The sequence below is a fragment of the Chrysemys picta genome, chromosome 8, assembly GCF_011386835.1.
Source record: "Chrysemys picta bellii isolate R12L10 chromosome 8, ASM1138683v2, whole genome shotgun sequence".
Lineage (NCBI taxonomy): Eukaryota > Metazoa > Chordata > Testudines > Emydidae > Chrysemys > Chrysemys picta.
Window position 1 is genome coordinate 58092250 of NC_088798.1, and position 17278 is coordinate 58109527.

Below are 17278 nucleotides of genomic sequence, written 5' to 3' on the forward strand. Positions count from 1 at the left end.
GTTTGTAACTTTGAGGTTCTACTGTAGTAAGATTATATACTATATAGCAGGGGTGGGCAAACTTTTGGCCCGGGGGCCACATCTGGGTATAGAAATTGTATGGTGGGTCATGAATGCTCATGAAATTGGGGTTGGGGTACGGGAGGGGGTGAGGGCTCTGGCTGGGGGTGCAGGCTCCAGGCTGGGGCGGGGCGGAAGGAGGGTTCCGGCTGGGGGTGCAGGCGATGAGGGGTTTGGGGTGTAGGAGGGTGCTCCAGTCTGGGACTGAGGGGTTTGGTGGGCGGGAGGGGGATCAGGACTGGGGTAGGGGGTTGGCTCAGGGTGCAGGCTACGGGCAATGCTTACCTCAAGCCATGGTTCCCAGCCAACGGGAGCTGCAGGGGGCGGTGCTTGGGGTGGGGGTAGCGTGCAGAGTGGAGCCCCCTGGCTGCCCCTATGTGTAGGAGCCGGAGGGGGGACATGTCGCTGCTTCCAGGAGCTGCGTGGAGCGGCCCCCAACCCTGCTCCCTGGCTGAAGTGCCGGAGAGGAGATCCCGCTCCCCAGCGGTAGCTCAAGGGCTGGATTAAAACGGCTGGTGGGCCAGATGCAGCTCTCGGGCGTAGTTTGCCCACCCCTGCTATATAGTGTGAAGTCTACAGCAAATGTGTTACTGGAACATTCTTTTTTAAAGTGTGGCTGCTACCAAATACAACACATCTAAAATTGCATTAACATTTCAAGCTTTCACTTTAAATATTTAAAAATTAAAATAAAATTGACAAAGTTTTAATATAAAAAAATAAAAATACTTTCTAGTCATGACGAATTAGCAAGTGAAAACTGATGTACCTTATCTTGCAACTTTTTCTTTGTTACACTGTTAAAAATGCTGAAAAAAGATCAAGGTTTAGCAGGATGTAATGCAACTGCTGTTTACAGAGTTCTAAAAAATAAACACTATAGACGCATTCTCTGCTGCATTACTCCTCCCATCCCCAAACTTGTACTGCTTCTTCAACTTCTGAGAAACTAATAAATTACTTCTTGCAGACTCTGGCTGGATGTATAATCAGACACTATTCCCGTGTCTACTTCCAGTAAGAAAAAACCTTGTTTATCCTATCTAACCTCACACCGTGCAGTTTTACAGTTCCATATTTGTTTATACAGAACAGCACCAGGAGAGAGAGTCAAGTCCCTAAAGTACTGTATTCTTGTTGAAGTCACAGAAATTTGGTTAGACGCACAATCATGGAGCAAAACAGCTCTTTGACAACATTCTGGTATCAAACGAAGGTTCAGAATCAGACATTTATATTCCAAATACTACAAAACTGTGTAATACCTAGAGGAGCATTACATACGGAGCTCAGTTTTCAATAATTTTTAAGCAAACTGGTTACTGATAATTGGAGGTGGAAAACACAGCAGCGGTTTCAAACCAGTCCCACCAAGTGAGTGCAGATAAGCTTGCTGATGAAGGGGAAGGGAGCTCGTTAAGCACATACATGCGATTTATAATAAATTTTTTGCCTTTTGTTACCCAAAACCTCATCTTCCTACCTAAACCCCCTTCCACCATCATTCCCCATTTTAAAATGGTGCCCATCTCATCTGCAGATTTAAAGAACAAAGGCATTGACTTTTGATTGCTTACTTTAGTACTATAATGTCAGAAAATAAAACATTAGGGAATAAATTCAAAGAAATTAGTATGGCAATCTGATTACACAGTCCACATCAGATTAGTGTCAGAAAGTAGACTCAGTGTCCACTTTTCAATTCTTTGGTTTACTGGGCTAGGCGGGGGAGAGGGAGAGGAAGCATACTTTGTTTATCTGAATAAGGGCATCCCTTTTATCCTCTTGAGAGATCTAAATGAAGCTTTCGTGGAGATACTCTGCAATCCTTTCAAAGATTTCTAGTTATGTCAGCCTTGTTTCTTCCCCGGTGACAGGAGACTTTCCTATGCTACTCTGGGAGGAGTTTGATTAGCTCTATTGCAGTAAACAGCCCAGCAGCATATGGGCCCAGGCAGCTTTGGAACACCACCAGCAGCTGGGTTCTCTGCACCTGTGACAATCAGGGTCCAAAACACGCCAAGGGGAGAATAGGGAGTTTGACCCCAAAGAATAAGCAGTTGAATCAACAGATTATATACAACTTTATTATATTATAAAAGGCGAGTAAGATTTTTTTATGAAAGCTTGTAATGTATTAAACTTAATGGTCATTAGGAGATATGTATGAAGAGTGTGGTTATGAATGTATGTATTAGTATACATAGAAAACCATGCTCACAATTAGTGGTGCAATCTGGCAAAGAGAGGCTGCCTCCCTAACCAGACGATACTAGCTAAAAGCACCTAGAAAAATTGTAGAACCCAGGAAAAGACATCCTGGCTAAAGTTTACCTATCCTGAATATCCGTGCGGAGGGGAAGACCTTTTAAAAAAAGGAGACTTGAAACTGAGGTCTTCTTACAGATAGAGAGCTGTGGGGATATAAAAATTTGGATCCGCATCCACAATAAATAACTTGTATCTGACCCGCGATCCGCACCCCACTTTCATATGTATCCGCATCTGCTCATGCACCAGCACCCTATCTCACTGTACCTCTCAGGAGGAGCATCAATGTGCATTCATCAATACTGTATAAGGAAGCTATATGGCTTCATAAATGCACACACTTGCTATATTATTTTAAACAGGCATCAGAACAAATAGCATTTTACATACAAAAATAATAAAATAAATATCTCAAGTCAATAATACTCAAAATCACAAACTGAACTATAAAATAAAAAGTTGGGCACCTGTTTAGCTTGTGACTTATACCAGCCCTGAATTGCGGGACTTCGTCTTAGATGTCTCTTGGAACAGTTGATTTTCTTTGAAATATTACTGTGTAAAACCATTAAATCATCCACAGTTCCTGGCTAAAGTGAAGTTTGATTCTCATTAACTGTGCAACCAGAGACTGAGATGGCTCTCTCGGACGGTACCCTGGATGCAGGGACGGTGGAATGCACAAACCGTGCAACTCGACTGAAAAAAAGAGGAAAATTGTGCTTCTGTTGTCTCCACCACTCCAGCAGCTGCACATCTTCATTCTTTGTCAGCATCAGGGTGACATACTTTGACACTTCGTCATCATCATCATTTCCACATTCATTATTCGAATCCTCAAACTCTATGTGACAATTTTTTCTCCTTTGTTAATGTAGTCTATTTAGGTGACAAAAGAAGCATAAGATTCATTGCAGCAATATTTTTCTTCATGCAATGAGACAAGCTTCTTGGTTTCTTGATAATCTTTCTGTCTCTCTTCTTCAGTGAAAACATTTCGTCCCCTTCGTTTGCAGGTGTAGGAAAACCGCTACTCTATGCATAGGTCTAATTTCAAATTTTTCCATGAGACATTGCAAAGCTTTGACTTAGACTATCTTCATCAGTGGTAGAAGGATGGAGATGCTTTTTCAGCCTTTTGTACCAAATGGGCACTAAGTGGAGACTGGGCTGCGATGACTACTCTAGATCAGTGGTCTCCAAACTTTTTTGATCGCGCACCCCTATCAGTAAAAAATTTTTGAGCACGCACCCCCTGCCGCACCAGCTCTACCATTTTTGCTGAAGCAAAGAAAAAAAAAGCCGCTCGGACTCCCGTCCAAACTGCTGAAGGGGGAGGGGGGGAACCACTCCTCCTGCCGCGCACCCCCAAGAATACTTTTGCGCACACCCCACTTTGGAGACCACTGCTCTAGATGACTGCTCTAGTGCATCTGACACTTCTTTGAAGGCTAAGGAACTCTATTAAGATGTTCAAGGTATTGTGGTCAATGCTATCAATGAGCTGAGTATCCCCATTTTCTGTCAAAAATGCATATATTCTGTCCCACTGCTCCTTGATTGTCTTAAACATGAGTAGTTCGCTGCTCCATCGCGTTTCTACATCTCCTTTCAGAGATTTTTACAACCCGCTTTGAATACAGGCGAGTCTCATCTTACGCGCATTTAACATGCGCGAATTCAGCTTTGCGCGGTCGGCAAAAACAAAAACAAAAAAAGAGAAAAATAACAATTTTAATACTGTACCTGTAGTGCGGGCGATTCCACCCGCCATTACACTCAATGTAATTTTGACTATACGCAATTTTCGCTTTACACGGTGACAGCAGAACATAACCCCAGCGTAAGATGAGACTCGCCTGTAATGAGATTTCGGCTTTGTTTGTTAGCACTTTAATTTTGTTGTCTGTTTCTTTATTGTGTGCAAAGTTCTATTTTGGAAAATGAGTATCTCTATTGGTTTACACCAAGCACCAAGTCCTAGGCTGGGGAACTGGCTGGAGTCTCTCTATTGTTGGTTCATGGGTGGCTCATGAAAGCATTCATGTAACTCAGCTGGGTGTGTCCCTGCCTGTGGATGTTTGTGTGAGTGCAAGACCTGGAGAGATTTGCAGTTTGTCACATTATCACAGTGCAAGAGGGAGCCCTGGTTGGTAAGACAGAGGGCTCAGCAGTACCCCAGTTTCAGGTTGCATCCCGGGGACCCCGTCACAACAGTACACAAGTCTTAGTCTTCCTCCTTCTTCCCCCAAGCCTTCAAAAGAAAGTCATGGCCAGCTTTCATATTGTGGCAGGGAAGGGAGTATTAAATCACTTACAGATACTTTTCAGAAGTATTGGTCTGCTGATAGTATTTTGGAAGCAACAATGATCATGTGCAGTAGACTGAAGTTCATCGGAGAACTTCATACTATGTTTACACTGCAAAGTTTGGTTGACAAAAGTTAAGTTGACATAGAACTGCCTGTGCACGCCCCTATATTCTTCACAGAGATATTGTTATGATATGAATATGGCATGATTATGATGTATTTTGTGCAAGATAAGGCATGTGAGATCATTGGAAAGGTTATGATTTACTGAATACGATTATCCTATTTGTATGCATGTATCATTTCTGTATCTGAAGTTAGTAATATTACAAGTGTGTTTACACCGGGGGGACACCCACCAGACAGAATGCAATCAGTCTAGATGGCTCACTGTGAGGAAGAGTCATTAGAGAGAGCAATAGGTCTTTGAAGATGCTAATCTCACCTTCTTGGGAAGTCTTCCTGGGGACGCTGAGAACAGCCTCTGAATCATGGCTGCTATGGCCCTACAGAGGCATGTCACCAAGTCATCTGGTATTGGAATCCATCTTGGAATACCAGTGTTTTTCCACTGACCGGGGGTGGGGATCAAACTTGGACACAAAGGATTCTCACCATATGCAAAAACTATTTAAGGCAGGGGAGTGACATCATTGTGGTTTGTTCCCACCTGAGAAAGAAGGCTGCTGGAAACACTTGAGAAACAGAGACTGAGTTGAGGGGGGTTGGGGGGAGAAGGGCTGAGCCCAGGCTAGAGGTTGTTTGGCCTCTGAAAGGAATATCAGGAGTTTTAAGCTGAAAGCAAGTCTCTGTAATCTGCCTAAAACATCATCATTTAGTGTGAGAATTTGCTACTTGTAACCAATTTCTTTAGTATATTAATCTTAGATTGCGTTCTGTTTTATTTGTGGGCAATCTGCTTTGATCTGTTTGCTATACCTTATAATCACTTAAAATTTATCTTTTGTAGTTAATAAACTTGTTTTTGTTTTGTCTAAACCCAGTTTGTGGAATTCATAACTGGGGGGGCAAAAAGCTGTTGCATATTTCTCTCCACATTAAGGGGGGAAGTGAATTTAATGAACTAGAGTCAATTCAAGAAAGGAGCCCTAAGAGACTCCAACAGAGGGGAGAATTACTGCATCTGATATACAAAAATATGGCATTATAAAAAAATGTTACAACCTGGAGTATAATAGAGTTCCAAGGGGCCCAGAGATATAGCTATTTCAAGTAGGGCTGTCAATTAATCGCAGTTAACTCACACGATTAACTCAAAAAAATTAATCACGATTAATCGCAGTTTTAATCGCACTGTTAAACAATAGAATACCAATTGAAATTTATTAAATATTTTTTGACAGTTTAGCTCAGAGGTTTGAGCACTGGCCTGCTAAAACCAGGGTTGTGAGTTCAATCCTTGAGGGAGCCATTTAGGGATCTGGGGCAAAAATCTGTCTGGAGATTGGTACTGCTTTGAGCAGGGGGTTGGACTAGATGACCTCCTGAGGTCCCTTCCAACCCTGATTTTCTATGATTCTATTGTGTGTTGTAATTGAAATCAAAGTGTATATTATTTTTTATTTGCACTGTAAAAATGATAAACTAAAGAAATAGAATTTTTCAATTCATCTCATACATGTACTGTAGTCCAATCTCTATCATGAAAGTGCAACTTACAAATGTAGATTTTTTGTTGTTGTTACATAACTGCTCTCAAAAACAAAACAATGTCAAACTTCACAACACTCAGTCCTACTTCTTGTTCAGCTAATTGCGAAGACAAACAAGTTTGTTTACATTTACAGGAGATGATGCTGCCTGCTTCTTAGTTACAACGTCACCAGAAAGTGAGAACAGGTATTTGCATGGCCTTTTTGTACCTGGCATTGCAAGGTATTTACGTGCCAGATATGCTAAACATTCGTATGCTCCTTCATGCTTCGGCCACCATTCCAGAGGACATGTTTCCATGCTGATGACGCTCATTTAAAAAAAAATAATGCATTAATTAAATATGTGACTGGCAATCCTCTCCTTGGGGGAAGAATTATATGTCCCCTGCTCTGTTTTACCCACATTCTACCACATATTTCATGTTATAGCAATCTCGGATGACAACCCAGCACATGTTGTTCATTTTAAGAACACTTTCACTTTAGATTTCACAAAATGCAAAGAAGGTACCAATGTGAGATTTCTAAAGATAGCAACAGCACTCAACCCAAGGTTTAAGTATCTGAAGTGCCTTCCAAAATCTGAGAGGGACAAGGTGTGAAGCAGGTTTTCAGACGTCTTAAAAGAGCAACACTCTAATTCGGAAACTACAGAACCCAAACCACCAAAAAAGAAAAAGGACAGTTACCACAGTAGGTGACTCCAAGCTAAATCTGATGGAGGTGGGTAGAAGTTTAAAGGTTATCAGGACAGAGTACCGCCCTACCAAACCCGGCGTCATCCCGTGCTTGGGAGACGATCGCATAGTGCAAGGAAAAGGTGTGGACAGAGGAACACGTGGCAACCCTACATATATCCTGGATAGAGACGTAGGCTACATAGGCGGCTGACGAGGCCTGTGCTCTCGTAGCATGCGCCTTTACGATAGGTGGCGGGGGAACCCCTGCCAAGTCGTAACACGTGCATATGCACGAGGTGATCCAGCGGGAAAGGCGCTGCCCGCTCATATGCTCAGCCAATGCCATGAACAGCTGCGAGGATTTCCTGAACGGCCTAGTACGGTCCAGAGAATATTGGGAGGCCAGCCAAAGTTGGAGGGGCCTCATTCTGAGCCTGGCATGTGGCACCATGGAGGTGCGGGCTGCCATGTGGTCCAGGAGTTGAAGGCACACACTTGCCGTTGTCACGGGGAAGGACGTGACCGAGGCTGAGAGACTTTTGAGCATCTCGAACCTGTCCCTGAAAAGAGAGGCCGTGGCCACCACCAAGTCCAGCTGCGCTCCTAGGAAGTGTATGTGCTGAACCGGCACTAAGGTGGACTTGTCCTCGTTTACCACTAGGCCTAGACTCTCGCAAGTGGCCAGCAGGAATTTCATCTGGGCCTGCACCTGAGACCGAGACTTGCCTTTGAGCAGCCAGTCATCCAGGTAGGAGAAAATTTGCAGCCCTGAGGTAGGCTGCCACTACCACCATGCATTTGGTAAAAACCCGGGGGGCCGTGGAGAGGCCAAAAGGAAGGACCGTAAACTAGTAGTGGTCCTGCCCTACCAGGAAGCGGAGGAAGCGCCTGTGACCCTCAAAAATATGGATGTGGAAATAGGCATCCTGGAGGTCTAGGGCTGCAAACCAATCCCCCGGGTCTAGGGATGGAATAACAGAGGCCAGGGAAACCATGCGGAACTTGTAACGAACCATAAACTGGTTGAGGCTCCGCAGGTCGAGGATGGGCCTAAGCCCGCCGTTTGCCTTTGGAATGAGGAAATACCGGGAGTAGAAACCCCTGCCCTGGAATTCCCGAGGCACCTTCTCCACTGCACCCAGGGTGAGGAGGCGCGTCACCTCCTGGTCCAGAAGAAGGGCGTGCTCTGGGTCCCCGGGGATTTCCGGGGGCGAGGGGTGGTGGAGGGGGGGCAAAATGAACTGCAACATTTAGCCCCTGGAAATGGTGCTGAGGACCCACTGGTCTGACGTTATACAGGACCATTGCACTCGGAAGGCAGATAAACGGTTGCAGAACACAAACTTTATTGACTGGGGGGCTCTCCTGACAACAGGCCCGGTGGCCCCCCACAAAGAATCAAAAGCACCTCTTCCCCTGCCTTTTGCCCTTGGAGGACCCAGATCGCGGGGCCGAGCGGGACTGGCGCTGGGACCTACGTGTCTACTCCCTCGCCCTCTTAGGTGGAGGGCTCATATCTGCCCCTACTTGGAGGAGCCGAGGTCTGTGGCCTGGGTTTGTCCTTAGCCAGTGGGACATATAGGCCCAGAGTTTGCAGGGTGGTGCAGGAGTCCTTCATCCCGTGTAGACGGGTGTCTGTCTGATCCGCAAACAGGGCTTTCCCGTCGAAAGGCAAGTCCTGCATGAGGGACTGGGACTCCGCGGACAGCCCTGACAGCGAGAGCCATGACGCCCTGCGCATGGCAACAGCAGAGGCCATCAAACGGGCTGCTGTATCTGCCATGTCCGAAGCTGCTTGGAGGGCCGCTTTCGCCGCCGCCGTGCCTTCGTCGACCAAAGCTCTGAACTCCTTATCCTTTTCCTGAAGAAGAGGTTTGAACTTTGGCAGGGACTCCCACAGGTTAAAATCATAGAGGCTCAGGAGGGCTTGATGATTAGCCACCCTGAGCTGGAAGCTCGCCGATGAATAAACCTTCCTGCCGAAGGTATCCAGTCTTCTGGAGTCTATCTTTGGGGATGGGCGCGGGTTGGCCATGCCTCTCTCAGTGGTTTACCGATTCCACCACCAGAGAGTTGGGTACCGGGTGACAGTACAAATATTCGTGCCCCTTTGCTGGCACAAAGTACTTCCTCTCCGCCTTTTTTGAAATTGGCGCCAAGGACGCCGGGGTTTGCCAAAGTGACGTGGAGATATTGGTCACCCCTTGGTGGAGAGGTAGGGCCACACAGCCCAGTGCCGAGGACGACAAGACGTGGAAGAACGTGTCCAACGGCTCCTCCATCTCCTTGGCCTGGAGCTGGCAATTGGAGGCGACCCACCTAAGGAGCTCCTGGTAAGCCTTAAAGTCTTCCTGTAAGGCGGGTGGTGGCACCACAATGGATTCCTCCGGTGCCGGTGAAGGGATTGGATCTGCTCCCGGTGTTGAGGCAGGGTCACTGAATGCACCTGTGATGCCCCTGCCACCGAACAGGGTCGTGCTGGTACCGGCGGTTGGGGCCAAGGTGCCTACTGACACCATTGTCCATGCCAGGGTGCCCCTTGCCAGTGCCCCACTTGGGGACCTAGCGGAGCCGCTAGATAGTGCGGGGTGGCGCGGCCCGGGGATGGGCGGCTGGGTGCCAAGGATAACGTTGCTGACGCGCACACGGTGCCACACGAGCGATGGGAACATCCACGGCCTCATCGGTGCCACCCTTGAGATTTAGATCTCGACGAGGAAGACCTATACCCATCAGAGGTACTGCTTCCAGAGTCACCACGGTGACTGTGGCTACGACGGTTAGGTGCCGGTGCTGGCCGAGGGGTGCTTCGCGAACGACGCCTGTCGGAGCGATCACGCGAGTCTGAGCGTCGGTGCCGATGGCATGGAGACCTGCTCCTATAACTCCTGTAGGAAGAGGCTCGTCGACGCCTCCTACCTCGGTACCTGCGACCCCTTCCAGTAGCGGAGGAGCCTCGGGACTCCCTCTCAGGCGAGTCAGCCAATGGCATGGGCGTCTGGCGCGGGCTACGAGATGGTCCCGCAGAATGGGTAGGCACCTCATCCTCAGAGCGGCGGCTATGCCGAACTGGGGAGGGTCGATGAGCTCCCAGTGGCTGCTTCCCTCTGGAGCAAGGGCCTGTCTCGGGTGGCACACTCGGCACCGGAAGGGCGAGCTATAATGCACTGCCTGCGCTGCCTCCGGCGTCGATGGTACCCTCACTGCCAGGGAGGCATGCACTGACGGGACCGGACTACTCCACTCAGCGCGAGTCAGAGGTCTGGGTCCCGAGGGGAATCGTGGGCTGCCCAACTCAGGTGCGGCGTCGCCCCTGTCCTTTTCTCGGTGCTGCTGAGTCTTCCCTTGTTTCTTAGCGGGGGAGCGGTGCCGACTAGCTGATGGGGCGTCGCTGCACACCGAAGACGCGCCCGGCACCAGATCGTGATGGCGTGCGGGTGCCAATGCAGACTCCATTAGTAAGGCCCGGAGACAGATATCTCGTTCGCGTTTCGTTCTTGGTTTGAACAACCAGCAGATTTTACAATGCTCACTTACATGAGTCTCGCCCAGACAGCGAAGACACTGAGTATGTGGATCGCTTCTGGGCATAGAACTGCAACAGGAGTCGCACGACTTGAAGCCTGGGGCACGGGGCATGCCCTGAGCCAGGCCACTAACTAGAAATTTGGATTACTAAGAAGTGTTGTACTACTAAGGTTTGCAGTGCTGCAGCAGAGCTGGAGCACTAAGTTCCGACTACCTTCACTGGCAGCAAGAAGGAACTGAGGGTGGGGGGGGAGTGCACAGCTCCCCTTATAGCGCGATATAGAGGCGCTACTCCAGGGGTCGCAGCGGTGCTCCCCCACTACGGGTACTGCTAAGGGAAAAACTTCCGGCACCGGTTCACATGGCGAGCACGCACACCTACTGTGGAATACACAGGAGCAATCACTCGAAGAATCAACCTTCTGCTGGTGGCATCTGACTCAGATGATGAAAATAAACATGCATTGGTCCACACTGCTTTGGATTGTTATCAAGCAGAACCAGTCATCAGCATGGATGCATGTCCCCTGGAATGGTGGTTGAAGCATGAAGGGACATATGAATCTTTAGCGCATCTGGCACATAAATATCTTGCGACGCCGGCTACAACAGTGCCACGCGAACGCCTGTTCTCACTTTCAGGTGTTATTGTAAACAAGAAGAGGGAAGCATTGTCTCCTGCAAAGGTAAACAAACTTGTTTGTCTGAGTGATTGGCTGAACAAGAAGAAGGACTGAGTTGACTTGCAGGCTCTAAAATTTTAGATTTTATTTTTGCATGCAGGTTTTTTTGAACATAATTCTACATTTGTAAGTTAAACTTTCATGATAAAGAGGTTACGCTACAGTACTTGTATTAGGTGAATTGAAAAATACTATTTCTTTTGTTTTTTTACAATGCAAATACTTGTAATCAAAAATAAATATAAAGTGAGCATTGTACACGTAGTATTCTGCATTATAATTGAAAGCAATACATTTGAAAATGTAGGAAACACCCAAAATATTTAAATAAATGGTATTCTATTATTAACAGTGCAATTAATCACACGATTAATCGCGATTTTTTTTAATTGCTTGATAGCCCTAATTTCAAGTAATTGTTGAGACAACTAAATTATTTAACACAGTATCAGGGACTTATATAAAAAGATGCATTTTAAAATAAAAACTGAATAAAGAAGACAAACTGACTTTCATAAGCTTGAGCAAATGAAGACATTTTGGCTGAGACAAGGTGGGTGAGGTAATAGGTTTCACTGGACCAACCAAAGACAAGTTTTTGAGCTACACAGAGCTTTTCTTCAGGTCATTCTGGCTGATAAATTATGTCAAACACAAGACTCACTGGCAAGTCAGTTTAGCACAATCAGACAGGCTGTTTGCGATTTGTAACAAGCTTTAGCCAACTGCTTTCAGTGGTCGGATTTCCACTGCCTTTCATAATTTGGGATTAACAGCGGTATACAGCCATCTAGCCACATTTTCAACAGTCTTCTCAGGAGCACAATAAAAATGTAACCATTCTGACAGAATTCAACACCATGTTTTTTGGGACAAGAACTGCTACACAAATCAAAGACACTAAATATTCTTATAAATGGGAAAAATGTTTCTATTTCATCAGGAACCCTTTTTACACTAAACCCTTCACCCAGACCACCGTATGAAAGGAAATGTACAGCAAACATCTGGGGGAAAACCTACTTAATATCTTTTCCTTCTCTTATTCATCAAAATTTGTTATTTAACAAAAAAGCTTAATAGAAACAAACAGGACTAAAAAGCAACAGAGGATCCTGTGGCACCTTTAAGACTAACAGAAGTATTGGAGCATAAGCTTTCATGGGTGAATGCCCACTTCATCAGACGCCTTCAGACGCGGCGTCTGATGAAGTGGGCATTCACCCACGAAAGCTTATGCTCCAATACTTCTGTTAGTCTTAAAGGTGCCACAGGACCCTCTGTTGCTTTTTACAGATTCAGACTAACACGGCTACCCCTCTGATACTAAACAGGACTAAAGTAATCACACTGTTGCACCTAAGCAAGCCGTTTACATCACAGGCATGTCAACCCCAAATATTTAGCAGTGAATGACAAAAATATATATATTAAACATTCCACTTGGATGATTTTTAACACTGATACATACAATCATGTTGCCATTATAATAAGAACTCACATGGTTGAATCTTCTTGTGAAGGCAACTGCATTTGGAGCAGAACTGTACTTCTCTTTCTTATTCCACCCACAACTTGACAATTCCTAGAATATGAGGATGACAATTGGTTTATAATATTTATAGTTTATTGAGTGCCATCAGCATATTCAGCATGTTTGGTACAAAACAAAGACAGACATGGTTATATACATTTCAAGGTACTCAAATCTTCATTTTCTTTATTTTGGCAATGAAATGCAACAATGCACTGAGGTGACAAATATGTAGAGTTAAACTTTTTCCAGACTGCTTTGGTATGTTTGCATCTATTGGGTTGGATGCAAATAAGACATAAATAGAAAAAAAATCTCATTGTTTATTAAGTAAACACTATTCTTAAATTTTCAAAAATCTGATTTTAGGGTTTGATTTTGGTTGAATTCAGGGTTTGGGGTATTTTGTTTTGTTGTGTTTTGAAATGGATGAAATAACACAATAGCAATTTGGTGGGTTTCAGACTGAAAGTTCTATTTTTAGATTTACATGTGGCCTGGAAGAGCATAGAGGGATGACATGTTTAGAGGTTTGGTTTAAGGTAATTTCTTCAAGATGTTTATTAAAAAAAATGTATCTAACTGATATGCATCGACAGTTGCATCTTATATACATAATCCAGTATGTTTCATTAAACTGTACACTAAATTTTTTAAAAAAAGTTTACAAACAAAACTGAGAGGGCCATCATCTCCTCCGGTGGTTGCAGTGGCAGGAACTAGAATGGCCCCTTTGTTGTGTTAGTTGTTTATCCACAATACCCAGTCTTATTTAAGAGACTGCTTGACTGCCAGCATTGAAAATGTGAACCACTGGCCTTGTAATTAGCCCAGAATGTCATGTCATCAAACAACCTAGGTAACATGGCAGCAAGTCATGAGAGAAAAAACAGGTGATTTATCATTTCCCATTTAAACCTAAAAATAGAGCCCCTAATAATTCATTTACTTCTAAATTCTAACAAATTATTTCTAATTTCTAGCATCTGAAAAAAAGATTTTCAGAACTATCAAATTATGATTCCTTCCCTAATACCTCCACCCCAACCACCACCAGGATTTTATATGGAAAATGCTGCTCTCCATTGCTATTTATCTACAATTAATTCTGAAGGAGCAGATCTAGTTAAAATTTCTTACTTCCAAATTGTATATGTACAGGCACCAACAACGATACATTTGCCTCGTCTACATCACACAACATACACACAGCACACAAAAAAAAATCTACCTCACAAAGTAATGCAAAATCCTACACAGTATGGGTCAGATTTTCAGTATGCATAGTTTTGCATCTGCTCAATCCTTTATCTACATGCACAAATCTGGGGTTAAGTGCATGCAACAGAGTTTGTTTGCATGAATACTTGTATTTTGACAATCTGGTCCAATTATTATTGAATCATTGAATATCAGAGTTGGAAGGGACCTCAAGAGGTCTATTATTTGACAATCTGCAATTATTAAATGGCCAAATAGCAAAGTAGCTTCATTTGTTTCAATTTATTACTGTTTCTCTCAAGCCCTTTAAACATTTACACAATTTTAACACCACAGACATAGTACCATAACTTATCAAAACCAAGCACTACTCCATGCTTCCAGTTGGCTTCCACTTTATTGGTACAACAAAATTAATACACAACTATTGTGTTCAACTCATAAGGTGTTTAATCACAATCACACTGAGAAGGCCTCCTCAGCCCCAGTAACCCCCTCCCATCCCAGGAAGCACCTCACATGACTGTAACAGATGTGGGTATATCAGAGAGGCAGGAGGTCTCTCAAATAGTGAGGACCTAAACCATTTAGGGCTTCAAATATAAGAACACACATTCTTTAATTTCATATCAATATGATATACAACACACTGTATACTGTTAACATAGTACCAACAAGAGACCACAAGTATTTCCAAAGTGGATCTTTGAGATTACAGACTTTAATTTGTCAGACTGTTTGCTAAGAGATACATGATGCCTTTGGAAGTATAAACGATTTCTCCCAGCTGTAGAATTGAGTGGAAAGTAGGATGCTTTTCTAATTATTGATGAAAAAATCTTTGTTCCTGCAGTGTTCTCAAAGCGATCTCTGTGGTCCTCATTCATATTCCAAATGAGGAAGTGATCCAGGAATGCATTACATTCACATTCCCCAGAGCAAAGTTTGGCAATGAGTGACTAGAACCTTTAGGAAATACGTATGGTCAAAATATAGGGCCTCTAATGATAATATGAGCGAGAGAAAGCAAATCTTGAGACACATCCATGCACCCAACTGGAATGAGAAAATCACTTTTGATAAATACTCAGTGTGAAAGAGTCTCCATTTGGAATCCCTTGTACTTGAGGACCTTTGATGTCCAAAAAGGGCCTGATCACTCCAGACCTTTTCTGTACAGTAAAAGAGAAGTTGGATAACTTCTCCTTTGGGGAACTGGTTCTACAGTCCCAATGGAAAGTAGTGGTTCTACTGCCAAGAACAACCCAGTTTGTTTCGAAGATTTTTTTTTTTTAAATGTCTGTAATGCAGCAGTCTTTTGGGAATTTTTCAGACTGAAATACCCTTGCTCTTCTATCATAAGAACCCATCTGTCTACAATGGAGATCTTTCACATGGGGGAGGGGGAAAAGAGGGAGAGAAAGAGAGAGATCTGCTAGTCAGACAGGGATCTGCTGCTTCTCCCAAGTGGAGAGCCTTGGCATTTGTTGCGCTTAAGGATTGCATACGCTCCTGCCAGGACTTTCCTCCCACTAAATTCCTGTTTCCATATCTTCCAATGTTTGGTGTCTGACCTCTTCTGTTGATCCTGGAGTGATCATAGTAGAAAACAAATGGAACTGTCTGAAATCCCTTTTATGGCACCCTACAGCAGAAAGATTTCCTTTTCTGAATTTCCACCACACACTTTGCCTAGTCTCTCTCACCTTTTCAGCTGCAAAAAGAAATGGAAGCCACAAGTTGTTTTGCTTGCTTGTCTGCTCTCCGGACAGGATTCATGGGTGTCCTAGTAATTGAACTGGATGCGTTTGACCAGGTGGACATTGTGATTGAATCCACAGTGGCATTTTCCTTGAAGGATGATGTGACCGATTTCATGTTAAGAAAGGCTGTCTCTGTCTTTCAGTGGGAGCAGTCCTCTAAACCATGTTAGATATATTCAAGCAAAATAGATGGCCAGACAGAAGAGATTCATCTGTGGCTTAATTCCTACACAATGAGAATTCTATTTTCCAGTCCACTTTGTCAATGGGCATGACCATTTATTTTGCCTCAGCAGTCACAGCCACGTCCCTGGTATCTGCACCAAACAGTAGGTAGGTTTTTTTAATCCTGGAATTTATAATATTTCATGAGATGTCTATTAAGGCACTTATTTCAATGGCTATTTTCATTCTGAACTGATCACTTCCTCAACAACTGCACTGATGGGAAATAAGTTTCAATTTTTGAGCTGGAGGGGAAATATTTCCCCTATAAAGAGACTGGATTTCTGCTTGGTTTATTCTGGAGGTACAACTAAGATCAGTGTCTCCTTACTGTGGTTTTAAAATATTCATGAGGAAATAGACTGTTCTCTGAGGGAATCTGATTCTTCAGAGTCAGATTCTAACAAATCTCCTTCCTTGAGTGATGTAGAATCTGAGGGGTCATACTGAAGATGGCTATACTGCCTTCTTTGTCTTTTTCTTGTAGCATTTTGATTTGTCAACCCTGTTGACTAATTCTGTGAGAATGGGTGCAGAGAATCAAGCCCAGCTATGTTTATTTTATTTTATTTTACTTTACTTTGAGGGAAGATTTTGGCTTTTATAAGGTAGTCACTTGAAGTTCGCTGGGATGACTGTCACTAGGCTGTGTGGGCTTAGGATCTGGAGAGACTGCAGAAGGAAAGAAACCAGTCTAACTCACCAATGCCATCACCGTTCAGCAAAGGGAGGTAAAATAAAAGAGAAGGGGAGAAAAGTGTCTGGGTATTCCTTCAAGGAAAAGAAAAATCAAATTAAAAGGGAAAGCCTGCCATGCTGTACTGCAGAGACAGACACACTAGGCAGTAATTTGGTGGATAAGGCCTTTTCTCACCTAACTTGTCCTGAACAAAATATTAGATGCCTCATGGAATAGGGATTATAAATTCTAATTCTATAGTATGAGACAATATATTCAGGTAATGATTAAGAAAAGTTTTGTAAATGAGTTCCAATAGTTCATGGATTAGGGACCCAATTTTATGGAGTTCCAGGGGCTTCTGTATAGATTATTTAGGTTAATCTTTCTATCTATGCAAGTGTTCAGTCTAGAAGATACCATCAGAGATGCTTAGTTTTGCAGTTCTCAAACTGTGGATTTGTGTCTCCAGAGATGTCAAATATAAAGGGAAGGGTAACAACCCTTATGTATGCAGTAACATAAAATCTCTCCTGGCCATAGGTACAAAATCACTTACCTGTAAGGGGTTAATCAGTTCAATTAACCTAGTTGGCACCAGACCAGAAGGACCAAGGGGAAAAGATACTTTCAAATCTCGGGGGTA

The 17278-nt window shown here is 44.0% G+C and overlaps 1 protein-coding gene across 17 annotated transcripts in view; it reads right to left on the reverse strand.

Annotated features, from left to right (window-relative positions):
• RALGPS2 (Ral GEF with PH domain and SH3 binding motif 2) overlaps positions 1-17278 on the reverse strand; it is a 286135-nt gene that overhangs the window by 179994 nt on the left and 88863 nt on the right. For 14 of the 17 annotated variants that reach the window (XR_010590027.1, XR_010590025.1, XR_010590028.1 and 11 more), the window contains one exon: positions 12712-12795. The exons of the other annotated variants lie outside the window; for them this stretch is intronic. Coding sequence is in view for 9 of the 14 variants with exons in the window: in XM_005304201.5 (XP_005304258.1) it covers positions 12712-12795 (84 nt within the window). In the remaining 5 variants the exon portion in view is untranslated. The remainder of the gene's footprint in view (positions 1-12711; positions 12796-17278) is intronic. 17 annotated transcript variants of the gene reach the window in all.